Source organism: Cucumis melo, chromosome 5 (assembly GCF_025177605.1).
Source record: "Cucumis melo cultivar AY chromosome 5, USDA_Cmelo_AY_1.0, whole genome shotgun sequence".
NCBI classification, from domain to species: Eukaryota; Viridiplantae; Streptophyta; class Magnoliopsida; order Cucurbitales; family Cucurbitaceae; genus Cucumis; species Cucumis melo.
In genome coordinates this window covers 2,366,071-2,385,264 of record NC_066861.1, presented here as the reverse complement: position 1 = coordinate 2,385,264, position 19,194 = coordinate 2,366,071, and the positions used below count along the sequence as shown (strand labels likewise).

Genomic DNA, 19,194 nt, shown 5'->3' with positions numbered 1-19,194 from the left:
TTTATTTTGCTATATTTGAAAACTTGATTATAACCTAGCTAAGGCATCGTTCTATATACTTCATCACGGCCCACCACCAACCTCCTACATAAAAACATACAATTTGATGCAACTTGCAGATGGATGAACGAGGGATGATAGAGAAATTGTGTTGGTAGAGAACGTATAGAAACTAACAAATTTACACTTACCAACAGGATATTGTTTGGCTAAAACCAAAAGGCCAATAGAAATTTTATTGAATTATAATCTAAAGGGCTGTGAAAGGATAAGTTCATGGATGCTAGCAGAAAACTGCTTAAGATGAAAGAATAGGAATGATAACAAGAAAAAAAAAAAAAAATAGGAATGATTATATTTGTAAACTAATCATTTTCAGTAGAACAGTGGGTTAAATTCAAAATGGGACTCCCGGGAATAATACTAAAAACATAAATTATAATCAAAAGGAACTTGGCACTATTTCAAGTCTGGAAGGTTGATTGCTATGTACTTTTCTCTACTAATTACTATATTCTCTTATCTCATTGTCCTACTCTACCACTTTCTAAGTTGGGTTTGCTATTATATTTTGCTCCTATCTTCCCGCTGTATCTACACAAAATATCCTAAACTATTCAAAATTAAAGTCATATATATACCTGAGGTAAGAATAGATATTGCCTCAGCAGAAAAACATGGAACCATTAACATCGTCGTGCAGCCGTGGAAGTTCTGGAATCGATAGACTTCCCGATGAAGTAACGCCTCCTCGTTCGGAGGAGGTTTCAGACAATTCCTCAAACTTAATAAACTGGCTCATCTGTGACGCAGCAAGATGCGCATAACATATTGGTGCAGCTGAAATGTGCAACGGGAATGAGATAATAGTTGGATCAGTAAAATGGATTAAAGATTAGATTGTGTTGAGAATTTTTCTAGAGAATAAATCGGGCATATGACTAAATTACCAATTGAAAGTGCGGTTGTGCTCCTTTGATACCTGAACATATCAAGATCATAAAATGTATTAATAACGATTGTGATGGCTAATTGGAAGAATTTTATAAGGAGCTGGTAAATTTAGAAAAAAAAATTGTATACTTACACGTAAGAAAGTGAATGAATAAGATTTTGAAGATCATCAGGAGAAAAACCTATTTCATCGAGCAGGACATGGTAGTGTGCTGGCCTTGACGTGCCCTGTTATTCATACAAGAATCAAAATAAGAGATAATAAAATGGAATAGCAAAACTAAACCTTAGCTATTTACTGAATGCCTTCATTCATTAAAAAAAAAAAAAATCCATAAAATGAGTAGAGGTGTCGTAATATTTCGATGCCGACATATTAGAATTTTCTTCCTTTTAAAAAAATAGAGTTACATATTACTAAAGGAACTTACAATCATTCCCGCATGAGCACACATGTAGAAGTCATAATTTTTTGGATGTACAACTCTTGTGTCAACAACCGTTCCTACAAAGAGAAGAGTATCAACACACAACTGGAATAAGGGGAATATTAGTGAACAATTTTGAAACCAATTTTAGAAACTGACCAGGTGGAACATTTTCAGAGGCACCAGGTAGAAAAAATCTTGTATGGTGATTTTTTTGTGCTACAATAACCGTGAACTTTGGAATGTTAACTTCTCCAAGATGTTGGTAAGCCTGCAGTAAAATGAACATTTCAGTATCTGGTATTGCATTGACGACTGATTGATTCCAGGACAAAAGTTTGCCCATGGTTAAGATAAAAGTTTGCCATGTCATTTTGCTGAATAGCGACTAAAATGTCGTCGACCTTCTTAGAAGCCTACTTGTAGGCATAAAGTACCTTGACTATTTGATCCAACTCAATGTTCAAAACTTGATTAAATTGAGATTCACTGACTCCATCTCTGAGAGAAAAAAAATAAAATCTAGAGTAAGGGAAGGAGTCAAAAGAAAGGAAGAATAAGGACATGATTATAAACAAACTACTTAACCACCATGGTCCTACCTAAAGACAATAATCTGAGTTGGTTTGCGGCCCTTGCTGGTGCTATAGAAATCTAAAAGCAATTCCCTGCACCACAAAAGACGAGCATTTAATTAGTAAAACATTTACCACTATTCCTCAAACATGTATGATGGATATTGCACAAACTAACGACTTGACGGTAAGATAAGTTTAACCAAACAAAATCAGGAGATCATTCAGAGAATTATGAGTGAAAATTTTATTATATTGTCTAGATGTGTAAATATCAACATTTCTTTTATTGAAAAAAAAAAAGGTCTTCCAGGTGAAAAATAGTTGCCAATGAAAAATACCTAATGATACCATCGTCCTTGCCACCCTCCAGAGGCTTAAATAGAGCATCAATCATTTCCAACTTAGGCGACTGGGTCCGTACAGCTGCTCTATACCTTGATATCAAAGGCCAGGATCTGGATCCAACAACCTGAGATCCATAAGTAAGACCAACTATTAACTGGCTTGCCAAATAAGATAATATCAGATAACAAGTAACAAATATTATAGTTACTGCAGCAATGGATGGAACGTCTGATCGTCCAGGAGACCCATGAGACACATCCATTCCCAAGATCAGCGTTGGAGTATCTTTTATCAATGGAACACAAGATGCATGCTCGATGGCCAACAATGAGTTTATACCTCCCAGCTAAAAGGAAAGAAAAATGAATTAGAAAAAGGAAACTACCATAAAAATGATTTACTAGGTAGAGCTGCTCAAAGTTTTACCTTGGAGTTGATCTTAAGAAGTACATTAGTAATGTACTGATCATTAATTTTAGTGGGGGAAATGCACTGCGTGAAAATCCCAAAGTCGCACAAACACTTCTTCTTCCAAGGGCCTTTCACCACACAAACGGAAAGAAAGAATGAATTGCTTAAGAGTAAACAGCCCAATCAAAAGAATGAAATGAGGGCAAAAATGCAAGTTAACAGTGCCAAAGTCATATGGACGCTTCTTCTAGGTTCCTTTTCCAATGAAAAGTCTAACAGACAACAATTGCATGAATGATCAGGATCTAAAGAAAATAGTACACAAGGAGGAAAAAAAATTCAGACCGTAAATATTTGAATTTTTCTTTTCTGGGAGGACACAGAGAATAAACGTTGGTGCATCTGACATTTTTGCCATCATCTGTTCAAACATATTTTCAACCCTGTCAACAGGGCTGGCCCTTCTAGAATGCTGATCTTCCTCAATCAAGGTAATTGGTCTTTCAATATGCTGCAAATATATGTACAAGAGTTCAGTAAGACAGACATTACAGTAGAAAGAATTATTTCATCAAAGCATGCGGCATATGAATGTACAAGAGATAGAAAGAAAATGATGCAACATAATGCATGGTCTATTAAACTTACAATCCCTTTATTTCTTCCACAATTTATAAGTTCACGTGATATGTAGCTAATATCACAACGTGCTGAGAAATTGACAACAATCCAACGGTTAATGCGAGTGGGATTCAGAAGTGTCTGCAAAAGGAAGAAATTATCTTCCATCAAAACCAAATACAAAGACTAAAAAATATCCATTGATTAGAAAAAGGCATGCATAAATTCTAATAATATATTAATATCACATTTCGCTCCCTAGAACTGCAAATAGTTTCGGGCATACCTTGTTATTAAAGTTCCACCGTCCATTACGTGGAATACAATCATCACTTTTACCAACCTTTAACTGAAAATCAAAATTGTTTATTAAGGCAGAACAAAAGATTGTTGCAACACTAAAAATCTCTCTCATCCACTAAAGCTTAGGAAAGATACCTTTGGAGATTCAAGTACACGACCCTCAACCTGTGTCAGTTGTCTATCAATATTTACTCCACATTGAGCTAGCACTGGATCCTCATCATATCGATAATTTTTCAAAGCCTGCCAGATAAATCTCTGTAAATAAGTGCGTATCAAGAATAAAAATGGTATGACTTCAGATTTTGAGAAAAACTTACATCAGTAACAATTTTTATTTTTTCTTGAGGCTTCTGCCTTGATTTTTCTACCAAAGATGCTCTTTGCATTGAAGACAAAGCTTTTGTGTAGCGTTGAAGTGAAACAAGTGAGCACAACTAAAATCCCCCCAAAAGAAGAAATAATGTTAAACGTTTCTAAAATAATATCATCATGAAAAATCAATATTACTTTTAAGCACAAAAATTTCTTCAAACCTCCAAAGGAATATAAGTTGGTCGTTTAGGTTTCCCAACATCTAGACATGGCAAATAAGCAGAATAAGTCAGTTCAATGCCACAGTGTCTGACAAAGTATTCATAAACAGTAATATCAACCATCTGCCCATCAGTGCTGCCATTATTCTTCAGTTTCATGGAAAAACTAGGACAAAAGCAAAATGGAAGTTTAGAATCTTTCAAAAAAAAAAAGGTAGCAGAAATTTGATTTCAATTAGTTTTGTGCAACAATGACCTACAATTGTTGGTTACAAGGCTTTTCACTTAAACCAATGATTTTAAATTCCATGTTCCGATGTCTTGCCCTGACTCTCAAATTCTTCAACATTTTTTTTGCCTGAACATTAGCAAAAACAAGAATGAAAGAGATGTTACAGAGAAAGAAGTGCAGCACTAAAATTGAGAACTGAATAATGTACTGGTCAGTCCTCTACCTTCCCCCAATCAATATAGCGTGGTTCCCGTACATTCTGATTGGCTATTAGGAAATCAATCACTGGCCCAGGCTTCAGGATCATTGTGGTAGAAACATCTGCAAAATGATACAGAGGATATCATATTGATGATGAATGGCATATGACATACAAAAACTTATCAATTACAAGACTTACAAAAGAAAAAGAATAATAATGAATAAAAGCATTACCCATATTCAATGATAATCCATCCTGTGCCAACCTAAAGCTAGAATGGAATCCCCGTACTCCTGTTACCCCTCCTCCTACATCAGCAAAGTTCCTTGAGTCATCATGAAAGAATGACTGCCTTACCAAAAGGCATCCCCTACATTATCAACAAGACATCGTGAAGATATTAGATGACAAACATTACCAAAAGGCATCCCCTATATACGTCTGTGTGTGCGTCAGTGAGTGTGAAAGAGAGAGAGAGAGAGTTTGCTTAGGACTCAATAGGACCCAATTACCGGTTAGCTGCTTGCTGCCTCAGGATAATGTCAAGCACTCTTAATGCATCCTGAGTGCTGCCATTATCTTCCTCTGATCCCTTGAGGGCAGTAAAAATGGATTTCATTGGAATTTTAGTAGCAAAGCTTAGCTCAATCTTAAAAGTCTTTGACTGAGAACTACGCTTAAACCTCTTTCCAGTCCCATTCGGGCTCCCACTTTCCCCAGAGCTACCTGTTTCTCTGAATCAGAAGTAACTGTAAGCTATAAACAAGAGAAATATAATTATTTGAGGAATATGAAATGATATATGGACGTACATTTTTGCACAGAATCCCTCTAGCACCACAGAGAACTCAAGCTTCCTTTGTGGCAGGGGACCAATGGTGTAAAGACATTTTTCTCCATCGTATGCAAACCTTTTATAAGCAAGTTCAGCAGAGTAAGTTTGATAAAGTTTATCCATCAATTTCCGCCCAATTTCCTTCCCTTCAACGGGCCTGCTATCTTCATAGCATATTGAAACCTGCAAGCCAAAAGCAACAATAAATATAAATATTAAGCGCAAGGGGAGGAATTGCAGCAATAAATGAAAGACAGCTAGAAAGAGATAATTAGAAGAAAAATCCATACGGCGTATTGATAGAAAACTAAATCTGGAGCATTAAGAGATACTCTGAAGTGGTTAGTGAGCAAAGGAAGGCGTCTCCCTTTACTTCCTACACCACGTCTACTCATGATCTTATACAGAGGCATTGCTTTTTCTGGCTTCATATCAGGAGGTATTGATGGCGCTAGCCCCAAAGGAGAGGTTTCGCTTGTTTTCCCTTCGGTATTGGTAATGTTAACCATCTTTTAAACCAAAAGGAAAACCTGGAGCAGTGAACGAACACAAATTAACAACTTATAAAGAACATAATATGCTTCACCAAACACACAAATTGAGAACATCTTAAGAACTTGACAATGCTATAACATCTCAATGTGTCGATAACAAAACAGAAGCTAAAAACAAAGACAATGTAGACTAAAGCATCAGAACTCAAGCAAAATTTAAGAGTGTTCGAATGAAAGAGAAGTTTTCATCGCCGATAACCAAGCTCCGTCGGTTGATATAGAATCAAAAGAATCATACAATAAACCAAAACATCCAACCAGCAAGGAATATCGTGCACATGATCCAACAGCTCAGGAGTCCAGTTAACAAACAACAGAATTCAGGCCGCTAAACATAATAGACAAGAAGAATCTAAGAAATAAAAACAATGCACCGTAACTCGAACAAAATAGAAATCGCAGTAGTATATATTGCATGAAAAGGAAGAAAACATCCATCGCATTCGGAAACAATGCAGCACAATACAAAGAGGAAAAACCACTGAAAATTCTCAATTCGATCGATACAAGTAAATACAAAGAGCAGCGAAAAAAGAAAAGGCGTCAAAACAAAGTCAAACAAAAAAAAACGTAAGAGAAGAATGGCATAGCAGTAACAGAGAAGAGGGATGAAGCAAAGATTAGAGAAAAGAGATGAAGAAGAGAAAAACCTGAAGAAATCGGAACTCCGTTTAGGGTTTTTGAGTGGAAGAATAGAATTTGGGGAAGAAAAAGAGTAAGAGTGTGCGTTTGGGTATTCTGAAGTGGCTGTAATGGCTTCAGAGGAAGACGAAGCGCGCGAGAGGGAAAAGAAAATAGCCTTCGTTCATTTTGGAAGGAAAATTTTTGGAGCCTTTTATTTTATTTCATTTTTATTTTGTTTGGTTTGAGCGACGGGGAAGCAATAATACGGTACGGTCAGGAAGATCGTTTATATCCGTACGTGAAAATTTCTATACACATCACGCCGTGTATCTGAATAAACGGATTTGATTTTTGGGATTCAACGGTGGTGATTTGCGGCTCTAGTGTAGTCCTTCGGTGTACATGTACGATTCTAGTTGCCGTCGGGAAAATGTATTTGAGTAAATTTTGAAAAGTTATTCCATCAAATTCGCAAAATTTTCAAAAAAATAAAATATAGTATTAAAAAAGTTTATGAGAAAAAAATTATTTCTTTCCTTTTTATCTTTATTTTGTACTTGTCTTTAATTTTGATTGGTCGAATTTGATCTATTTCAAAAGTAAATTATTTAGATTTGATTTTTATCTATTCGTTTCTGGAGATTCTAATTTTGTTTTATTATTTATTTTAGTTTAGTTTTCAGATCTCATGACTTTTTTTATTTTAAATTATGAAAAAATTAATTAATATAAACACAAAATAATAAATATGAAATTTTGAAATATCGTCAAACGTCAAACCTTAATTATAGAATTTTTCCATTTTAATCATTAAACTATTTTTATTTATTTTTCTTTTATTAATATACACTTTGTGAGTGGTCGTCAAATATTATAATTCTGTCAAAAAAACAACCTATTTTTTAAATTAAATATTTGAAGATGTATTTCAAACATACCCTAATTTTAAAATTAGTTTTTTAAAAGATAATCATTATGTATAGCAAAAAAAACTTAAGTGGCTTATAAAAAGTTTCATAAATTATGCTATATTTTGTTAATAATTATAACATAAATAAACATTCAAAAGGAAAAAAAAAATAGTTTTTAAAAACATAATCTAGATTGTGCTAAAGGCACGTTTGATGAGTTTAAGTGAATCTGAAAACATTAAACATTTTACCAAACAGACACTTAGTTTTTATTAACTTTATTCCAAACATACTAAGTTAATGGTTGGTCCAAATAGAGTAGTAACTCAAATACTAGGTTAAGATCAATAAGTTAAACTGATGATTCAATATATATCATATCACTCATGTTCAAATTTAAAATTCATGACTAAATAAAAATTATATATTTTGGTATCATTGGAAAATAGATTTCATGTGTAAATTTTGTGTTATGATATCATTTACATAGATTTTGTGGACATTTTCAAATATAGCGTAGCGAATCAAAATTTAATAGATATTCATAGATTTTTGTGTCTGAATCTATCGTTGATATAATATGATATTTTACTATATTTTGTAAATATTTTTAACAATTTTACCTTTTTTTATATAATTTATTAGATTTTATTGATTTAAAATTGAATTTGGTTTTTTATATATATATATATTTTAGGAAATTTGTCAAAATATTTACAAAATCCTTTGTAAATCATTTTTGGATTTTTTTTTTTTATGATTTGTCATGTGTTTAAATATATTTGTAATTCTTTATTATATTTTGAAAAGACAAAACGAAAAAACATATTTTAAAATTTAGATTTTTTTAACAAATTTTTTACTTTTGTATCAAAATTTAAAGATGTGTTTCAATTAGGTTTTTTATTTTACTTTTTTAATCGATTTTTTTTATTGTTATTAAAAAAAAGAAAATTTTTAAATATATATCCAATCTTTGTATTAGTTTAAGTGTAACATTTGTATCGACTTAAACCTCAGACTAATAATGGTATCAACTAAGAATCAAAACCAAGTGTATGAATTTAGACTCTAAACTTATATAAATGTATTAATTTAAACCGTTCATTGTGTTTTAATTAGACACATTTATGAAAATTCTAAGATTTAATAGATAGATGTATACAAGTTCAAGGTTTAACTTCATACAATAATAAAAATTTAAGGTTTAAATTGACACAACCATTAGTTTATAATTTAAATCAATATCGTTATTAGTTTAGTGTTTAATTCGATAAAACTCTAAGAAGTTTATGGATATAAATTTATATTTGTCCAAAAGTTTACGGCATTAGATTATTTATTTATTTTTAAATTTTAACTTTATCATGGTTTTTTTTTTCAAATAGAATAAATTGACCAACTATTAACAAATCACTAAAAACAAAACAAAAAAAAATTATACCTTCCTTTTTCTCTTTATATTTATATTTAATTAATTAATTTGTACAAAGAAATTGACTTAGATTTAGATTATAGACGTATTCAAGTGATTGTGAGACACGTGCAACACATGTAGTTCAAACGGAAAAATATTCCAATCCTTGAAAAATCACACATGCGTCGGAAATAAATAGTTCAACGACTAAAATTGTAACTCCACCATTCAAAATCAATACCAATTCATCTCATTCAAAGGAAACATACTCTAAAACATGCATCAAAATTTAAATTTACAATAAGATCAATGCAAATATATCTTTACTTATGGGAAATGGATGGTACATATAGGTGATGGCACATATGTATATCTATAAAAAAATATAAACCCCATACCTAGACTAGATATGGTATGATCTTCATTAGTATATAGTAAAAATAAATGAAAATTTTATCTTCCCTTTGCCTCTCTACGCTCCTATTACTTAATTTATGGGAATCAAAGTGAGTGAGATTTTTGAGGATGAAACTATTATTCTTCAATGAAAATTAAAATATTGGGTGACAATTATTGTGCCTACAAAACCAACACTTATTTTATTTTAAAAAATCATTATTTATATATAATATTAAAATATGAATAACGAAAATATTCATTTACATGTTGATATGTCCGTTAATTCTAAACCTCCGTCTAGGAACAAATTTATTAAGGGGTCGGTGGATTTATATGGCTATAGCATAGTGGTTGTGTGCTTTCACTTCATAACTATCAAGTCATGGGTTTAAGTTTTGCATTTTGCAATTATTAGTTTCACAAAATAGATTTTATTCTAAATATCAATAATTTTATTTCTCCAAATATCAAATTTTTGAGTAAATTTCGTTTCTTTCCAAATTTCAATAATTTTTTTTTTTTCAATGACTCCTAATGTCAATTTTATTCTCAAGGTTCAACAATGTCATAAAAGGAAATAATTTTTCAGAAAGAGAGAAAAAAATCTAACTAAACCCTAATTTTATTTCCCATCATTTGTTATCTAACAAATATTTAGAAAAGATTTGCAACAAAATCGACGATCTAAACTTACAATATCTCAACCATACATGAGGTATTATTCTTTCTTTTTTCTTTTATTTTTTTGATGCAATTTTTAAATTCACATTTACGTTACTTTTGTATATATTTATTTTATTTTGGGAGATAATTTTCTTCCGTTCATCGTTAGAATATACATATCGTATGAATTTACCAGTAAAATTCAAATTTTTCTTAATCTTTTTATAAACATTCAAAGTAGATGACACTAGTAATACATATTAAATTAATTATTATTTGAAGCTATTGATTTTTTTAAAACACTTTTTAGTGTGTTTAAATATTTGTGGATCTCAACATATCTTATAGACATTCAACACGAGCATGAATATTAACACCAATATTCATATTTCAATTCAAGAACACAAGCAACTTAGTTACTGATCTAAAGAAACTTTATATATAAATTTTATGACATTGGATATCAATATACTCATAAACTAGAATCTGGATGTTGATATACGTTTGGTGATAAAATATTAATTAAAATTTACTTTAATCCATTAACTCGAGTTGTTGGATCAATTGATAATTTAAGATATATGATATCAAAGTATTATTATAATATATATAATTAAATTTATTTTCATTCATCAACTTAAGATTTTTGGTCAACCAATGTAGTCCAAAAAATATCGTTTTTTGTTTTTGGACAATGGGTGATCGAAGAAGATAGGATTATAATTAAGAACTATAATTTAACACGTGTCAGAGAATTTGTGAATGAGAATGTGAGTGGTGATCGGTGAACAGATCACGTGCAATGTCACATGCGGAGGTTCATTTGTGTTTGTGAATTGTGATATCAAAACAAATAAATAAAAGCCAAGAGGTGAACATTATTATTGTTACTATTCATTTGGTTATTAAACTTTAATACTGCCCAATATTTTGTTTTAAAACTCTTAGATACGAAATTTGCAGAGAAAATTAATACTTCGTGCCGTTGATGTCCTTCAAAAGGTGGTCTCGGGTATTTGAAGAAATGTATCTAGATTTTTTTTTTTTGAGTAAAAGAAGAGACCTCGTATATTTATAGAGTTATTTGGTAGATTTTATAAGAGTTTGGGTGTGATTGGTCTATGGATCAAATCCACTGACATGGATCAGACCCATGGATATGCATCAGGGCTCAATCATGTGAATTTAAATCGTTTTTAGCATATAGAGTACAAGATTATTTTTTTTTTCTTCAATCATAATAAAAATATGTGTTGTCATCAAAATTTATCAAGTTACGTCTTCAATTTCAAATTGAGTTACATGTCAATTAATATGGTAAAATGACGTAGAAATTCGTGATTAATCTAAATTTTCTTATCCAACAAAAGTTACTTTCATTCAATTTTTTAAAAATGTATTTAACATTAAAATTTGCCAGAGATACGATTATGTATAAATGTTTTTGCTGAAATGAGTAAGACACGTACTACTTTTGCAAAAAGAAAAAAAATTAACATTTTTCAATACTTTTAAAACTAGTTTATATGTTCAATAATATGTGTAACGGAATAAGTTGCAAGTAAAATTTATAACTCACTCGATGTTTAGCCTTCCAACTATTTGTGTTATAACTGTTATAATTCATGATTAACCATAAGAATACTATGTGAAAATCTATTGTCGTATGTGTTTATTGTTTCATATCCATAAGAAAATAGTGTGTACTCTTAGCACAAACAGTTATAACTCACGAACTATAATAATCTCTTACTATCATAACTAATTTACCGACTTGAATGTTCTACTAATTCTTAGGGAGCATTGGAAGCAAGAATTATCGTAAAATTAAACTATGATAAACCACTTATTGCTACAATAAATACTATCTTATAATTTTCCGTTAACTATAGTGAACAATATTTCAGAATTCCCATTTGCGATAGTATTTACTCTTTTACATTCATAATTTTTTTACTCTTTGCTACGATGTTTGGAACAGGGAATTGGTTATTATAATCATAGGTTATTAGAGTTGAATTACAATAGTTTGTATTTAAGGTGTAGATTATTTTAGTTAGGTTATAATAACATATATGTGAGGTGTAAACTATTGTAGCTCGAGAATAAAATAGCAAACACTGAACAAAACGTAAAATAGTAAACAACATATAGTAATTACTGTAACAGATGGGAGACTTGAAGTTGGTGTTCACCGTAGCAAATTAGAGATTACAAAATAGTATTTACTGTTGCAAAATGGGAAATTTGTTAGAGTTAAATTTGGAAATTCATATAATTATTTAAAAACCTAAATTTGCTAAATATTTGAAATATTATGTGAAGATTTGTTATAATATTTAATCAAATATGAAGAAATTGTGTGTATATAAGATTTGGCATAAAAATTACATAAAAAAAAAAAAGTTAGAAGACTCAAAACAATCGAAGTTATCCAAAAACAAATTCATAAAGCAAAATCTCGATATCTATCTCATCCAAGGTTGATTGAGAAAAAAAATTGAATAGTTTTTCCAAAATCGAGCTAGATTTTTACTGTAAAACCTCAAATGCGTTATCCGAACAATTTACTTGCAAAATGTGATTGTTATAGTCTTATGATAGTACTTGCTGCAAATGCCCTTAAGAAGTTTACATCTTAAACACATACTGTTTTAACCGGAACTAAAATAATATATACTAAAAGACAGATCATTCTAACCCATTTACATAGGACCGTAATAACTAATACCGTGCTCGAAATGCTTCTAGTAATTTTTTTCTCAGTCACGGGAACAATGATACAGAACTTATTCATTTTAGTCTTTTTTTTTTTTTATCACTTAAATGGTAGTTTTCATTCCATAAATCTCAAAATTAGTTCATATAACGAAGTAAAATTTTGATTTTTTTAAAAATTATTTTGCAAGTAATAATGTTAAGTAATTACTTCTATTCAATTAATTTTTACAAAAACCATAATTTGGTAATAATAATAATAATAATAACAATAACAACAACACTAATAATAAATAACTTTAACATTTATTAAAAGTATTGGAATAAAATAAAATGACCTACCCTCATTTACCAGAATAATTTCAAGAATAATGTATATTTTTTTCTTCAAACTATTGTGTGTGTTTGTTTTTTTTTTCAAATTAATAACAAAAATAGGTTAAAGCATTGTAAAAAAAATTAAGGTAAAAATATTGCGGAGGAAAGTCATGTACCCGATATATGACTTTCTTTAATTAGTCACAACACACGTGATTGAAGCCTGGTTAAAGTTGTATACAAAATACATGATTTTCTTCCACCACATTTATTATTTTTCTTTTAATAGTGAAAGGTAGATGCATTAATTTAACCATTATTTTTTTAAAAAAAGTCAAAACTTTATTATTATTTTTTTAAAATTTATAACTTGTTTCAAAACATACAATTTTAATCTCGAATTTTTATAAATAGTTCAAAATACACTCATTAAATAGAAAACTTATAAAGTTTTTGTCAAGTGAAATTCAAGATTTGATAACCTAAAACAATATTATATTTTTTAAAAACATATCATCACACAAGGAAAAAAAAATTTGAAGTTTATAAATTAGAAATGAAATAAAAAAAAATTGTAAGTTTACAATCCAATCGTTATCCTACAATTTAAAGTTTAAATTAGATTGAAATATATTCTTTTAGGAATGTAAATTTAAATTACCCCGAGTTTATATGTAAAAATATATAAAAATAATAAAAAAATTGAAATAATTGATTTAGCTCATTATTTGACATTATTAGTACCAAAAAATTAAGCTTTGGCAGTAAATTTGGAAAAAAAATCATACTTTACATTATTATTTATGAAAAGAAAATATAATTTATATATAGTAAATTGTTTGAAGTAATGAAAAATAAAATATGATAATTATATAAAATTATATATGGCAAAACAATTTAGGTATATGGCATCTATTTTTTTAGAATAATTTTACATGAATCCTATTTTTTAGGATAAATATTTAAATAGTATTATTGAATAAAAGATCCAATTTACCTATTTACATAATTTAAGGTTATTGCCTAAATTTGTAGTTTTTCCAAACTTCAAACTAGAAAAAGAAGAAGAAGAAGAAGAAGAAGAAGAAGAAGAAGAAGAAGAAGAAGAAGAAGAAGAAGAAGAAGAAGAAGAAAAAGAAAAGAAAGGTAGGAAGGGGGCAAGGGGGGCAGAGAAAAGGCTTGGTTTGGGCCACTGGTAACGTGTCGAATGGCTATTGGTGGTGACCTCAGCTGACTAACAACAATAACAACAACAACAATAATAATAATAATAAAAAGCTATATTTGACCAAATTAAGTTAAATCATTTTATTCCTTTTTTTCTTTTTTGCCGCCAAAAGATGAACCCTTTCTTTATTGTGCTTTGTAAAGCGTTAGAGAATTGTATAAGTTAACAATGAGTTGTATTTGTAGATTAATTACTTTGGTTAAATGTCATTTTATTTATTGCACAATCTCTAAATAATACACTTCTTCTTAAATTGTTTTCAATGTACATAATTTCATTCCAACACAAATCTCCAACCCTTTTCATTTCTAATCTTGTTTTTTTTTTTTTTTTATCCAAAATCACCCCAACTGTTCGTAATATCTTAAAATCACTAATTTGAATGTTGGATAATAAATAAAATGTAATATTTGACTCTTTATTATGACCAATCGAGAAACATGTACAATCCACGTAAAATCTTGTAATATTAATTGATTTTTTATTCATGATTTTTGACTTGACAATAAATAAAATTAGTTTGTACCATTTTGGTTACCATTAGGGGTACCGACAATTCAGACTACCCAACCCATATTATAAGAATTGGGTTTGTTGAAAATGTGAGTTGGGTTGGTTCTCGGATTGGAGAGTTGAAAAATTCGAGATAACCCAATCCAACTAAACCCAAATTAATATAAAATAAATATAAATATAAATAAATAAATATATATATATATATATAATAAAAGTTAAACAATCTTATGAGTTCCAAGAATTTTTTTTATTGCTTAACTTAATGTGAAAATATTTGATGATTTCCATTTACAAACATTAAAATTTAGAAAGGAAATAATAATAATAATAATAATAATAATAATAATAATATAACCCGACAACCCAATCCAATCCGTACTATATGGGTTGGATTGGGTTGAAAACTTAATTTTCGTGTTGTTCGAGTTGACAATCCAACCAACCCGAAAATATAGGTTGGGTTGAGAATGTCTCCCAACCCAACTCGTTTACACTCCTGGTTACCATCAACTTTTAAAAGTAAGATAAAATAGTAATTTTATTTCAATACTTTCATATTATTGTCTCTTTTAAAAAACGAAGATAAAAAGAAAAATCTTCTATCTAGCTTATGGAAAGAGAGGAACAATGGAAAACGAAAACAAAAATAATCCTCTCTATGGCTTAGAGAAAGAGATAAACAATTGTTTTAATAATTAAACTATTGAATTAATATGTTAATAGTCCTCTATTATAATATATATAATGCAATAATTTTTATTATAATGTTTTTAAACTCAAAATGATGCACCGCTTCGCCATATTAATTAATATTTCAAATCATTAAATCATTTAATTTTTTTTTTAATATTTTCTCTAAATGTTCAATATATATCATTAAAATATATTTTTTAATAACAAAATACAAGTATTTTTTTTACGCATTCATCTTACATATACATCGGAAGCATTAATGTACAGTACTTCCACTCCAAACACATGCATGCATTTGGTGGTAATCAATTTCATCGGATCTCAAAAAATCACGTTCCATTAACATCAAATGCACTAAATCCCCTCAAAACTTTATCTTTTTCTATAAATATGTTTTGTAAACTAAAAATTGAAAAAATTCATTTGCAGTGTCTTCCAGATTGACATATTCACATAAATTGTACGTAAAACAAGAATTTATAAAAATGTAGAGGTAAAAGAGGCATGTAAAGATTCTCTCTAAATCGACAAAAACTCCTTTTAAGTTTTATTTAAAAAAAAAAAAAAGAAAAAAAAAAAGATATTCATAAAGTTCACAACCAATGAGCCAAAGGGAATGAATGATATTGACTTGATAAAACTATAACAATAATCGCATTATACAACTAATCTCATCATTAAAGGAAAAAACATTGATATATAGCCAACCCCACCATTATAAAAAAAAGAAGAGAGTATATATATATATATATATATATATATATATATATATACACACACATATTAATTAGTTCCTAAAATAATTGTATTGAAGAATAATAAATATTATAATTAACAATCTATTTTATCATTGTATCAACTTTCAAAATTGTTTTATTCAATAAATTATTAAATATTAATAGGATGAATCAAACCCAATTTATTATAACATAGAAATTAAATAAATATTTGTTAATAGATAGTAAATAGAGATTGATAGTTGAGGTGAATATACTATGTCGTCAAATTCAAATATAAATAAGAAGATCAATCAAACCATTTACTAATTTGACATGTTAATTGTAACGACATACATAATGAACATATATATTATATCAAGAACATTTGAAAGCCATCCAACATAATTATCAAACCTTACAATATATTAATTGCTCTTCAATCATTATTAATTATTCAAAGTTCTTAATTACTTGTACAACTTGCTAAAATGAGTACGGCACAACTAATATAATATAGGTTATTGTATTATCAACTTTTGTGGCTAAATATTCGATTTCCTTACTTAAATTTCACTTGTATGTGTTTGTTTGAAAACTAAAAAGCATTCCGTTTAATTATAATCCAAAGGTAGGACCGTATAAACTTTTTCAACTAGATTACCATGTAAGAAGACATTATTGATTAATACCAAGTTGAATCAAAGGACGATCCCTGATAGTTACAAGTTTTGAACGTGTGAGAAAGTTTCTATTGAGAAAAACTTTGAATATAATATGGATTGATCAATACACTAGCAAACCAATTACAGCTCGATTGGAAATAGATATACTTAAGCTAGATGATGTAATAAGACTTCAATATGAAAACAATCAAAGACTTGAAATAACCTAAAAAACTTTGTATACTAAAATCGTAGTTGAGAGGCACGGTTATGATAAGCATTGTCTTGAAGAAATGAACTATTCGAATATGACATAACTCTTGAATAGTACTTGCTTCGACTCAACTCAATAACAAAATTGCTATTTATAGGCTAGCATCTTAGTAACTCTCAAAGATATGAAATAGATTCAAATAAATATAAAAATTAGAACATACGATCAAATTCAACTCCATTTAGTTGTTATTTAACTAAAACCAAATACAACTCATTCAAATTGAAAAATTTATAAATTTAATATTGATACATGTGAAATTTTGTTAAATTTGTTAATGAAACATCATCTTAATTTGATGGTTTTTAATTCAATTTGAAGTTTCTAACAAATGAATTTAATTTACGCCACTAAATCCATTTTTATGTTTCATTATTCACCAACTCTAGCTCATGCTTTCTTTCACTATACATACATACATATAATTGTATCAATATAGTCAAGTCTCTTTGTATGTATCGTTTATTACTTTCCATGGCATGAGGCTCTTCTTTCTTGTTCGAGAGGGGCTTCTTGATGATGAAATATCAACTCATAAGAGGCATAAACGTTAAACACGGAATTCCAAAGAAATGAAGGCGATAACCTATCACAGGACAAAGAGATATGTGGAAAAACTTGGCATCAATCTTTGATGGTTGTTTTTTAAGCAATAAGTTGCAATAATAATCAAGCAAATAGGATTGTTGTGTACAAACTCGAGTAGGTCTTTCAGGAGGTGGTTCATGTTGAGTTTGATTAACTGGATATGTTTCATTCTCACGGATGTATAGACTCTTGAATATAAACATTCAAGTATTATTTGTTGCAGACAAAGATATATGGACATGGTTTTGTCACATGACACACCTGAAAAATTAAAAGATAATGGTTGGAAATGAATCAACAACTTCATCTTCTGAACTAATTAGATGAAATGAAAATGTCTTTTTCGTAAAAACATCTCGAAAAACAAAGAACTTTTGTTTTCAATGGCACACTATCGGTATCTTTTCACTCCTATGATATATCCCAAAAACACGAAAATAATAGGTCTTAGATGAAACTTTGACCCATGTGCGGCTAGAGAAGATGCAAAGCATAGCAACAAAAGGTTTTAAGAGATTCATAATCAACATTTTTACTATTCAAATAATAAAATGAGGTTTACTAAGACAAAATAGGAGAAGAAACATCTCTATAATCAAGAAAGAAACAATCAAACTGCACTTAAAAAAAAAAAAAAAACCTACTAGTAACGTTCGATGAAACAAAAGAGCGAAGTAACATTTAACAAGTGTTAATGCTTCATCTCCACAACTGAGTTTTGTTCAAGCCTCTCTATGTGAGAAACTGATGCAAAACTTTCTTTGCTGAAAAACAATTAGTGAATGCTAACTCTAGAGCATTATCGGATGTGAACTCTTTAATAGTTCGACTATATTGATTTTCAACAAGGTTAAAATCATCGAAGAACAATAGACCCTAATTTCACAATAACCATAAATTTTTTTACAACTAGTAGTTGAGTAGTTAAAATAACTGAGCTATGTTCGAGGGCATTTCTCATCTCTGTCCCTGTGGAGAATTTTTATTTTTGTCTCCGAGAAAAATTATCGGCTTCTAGCTATTTTCTATTTATAAATCAATTTTGACATTTAGATTAATAATAATTTTTTAACATTTATTTATTTTAAATTAAATAAAAAGTTTAAGTTAATTTAATTATAAAAAACTTGATTTAAAAAAAAAAAATAGCAAAATAGTAGCTTTTAAGCAAAGCTACTGATTTGTATATAAATAGATAAATGAATATGTATGTATAATAATAAAAAAAAAATTATTTGGTGAAGTATACCCTTCTAGTCTCCGATTCGAAGACCCATTTTGTGCACCGATTAATCTTTGATTTTGATTCTATCAACAACAGTTGTCAATGAATTAGAATAGATGATTTGTTCTACCATAAGAAAGACTTCCGTTTAAAAATAAATTTCAACTTCTTTGCTCTACAACAAGTACATTTGCCTTGAGAATAAGGAGATGGATAAGAAATTAGTTCATTCCAGGGGCC

The 19,194-nt window shown here is 29.2% G+C and overlaps 1 protein-coding gene across 1 annotated transcript; it reads right to left on the bottom strand.

Annotated features, from left to right (window-relative positions):
- Window positions 1–335: 335 nt before the first annotated feature.
- Window positions 336–6,799, bottom strand: LOC103491360 (protein argonaute 16). Its single transcript, XM_008451264.3, has 23 exons — window positions 6,650–6,799; window positions 5,736–5,975; window positions 5,423–5,628; window positions 5,123–5,344; window positions 4,844–4,980; window positions 4,632–4,729; window positions 4,437–4,534; window positions 4,177–4,342; window positions 3,961–4,077; window positions 3,776–3,883; window positions 3,624–3,686; window positions 3,365–3,478; window positions 3,062–3,227; window positions 2,732–2,844; window positions 2,514–2,651; window positions 2,299–2,429; window positions 1,985–2,050; window positions 1,820–1,883; window positions 1,542–1,653; window positions 1,386–1,459; window positions 1,088–1,182; window positions 951–982; window positions 336–840 (listed from the first exon to the last, which is right to left on the bottom strand). The coding sequence occupies exons 2-23, from the start codon at window positions 5,952–5,954 to the stop codon at window positions 665–667; spliced, it is 2,715 nt and encodes a 904-aa protein (XP_008449486.2). The 5' UTR covers window positions 5,955–5,975; window positions 6,650–6,799; the 3' UTR covers window positions 336–664.
- Window positions 6,800–19,194: the final 12,395 nt, after the last annotated feature.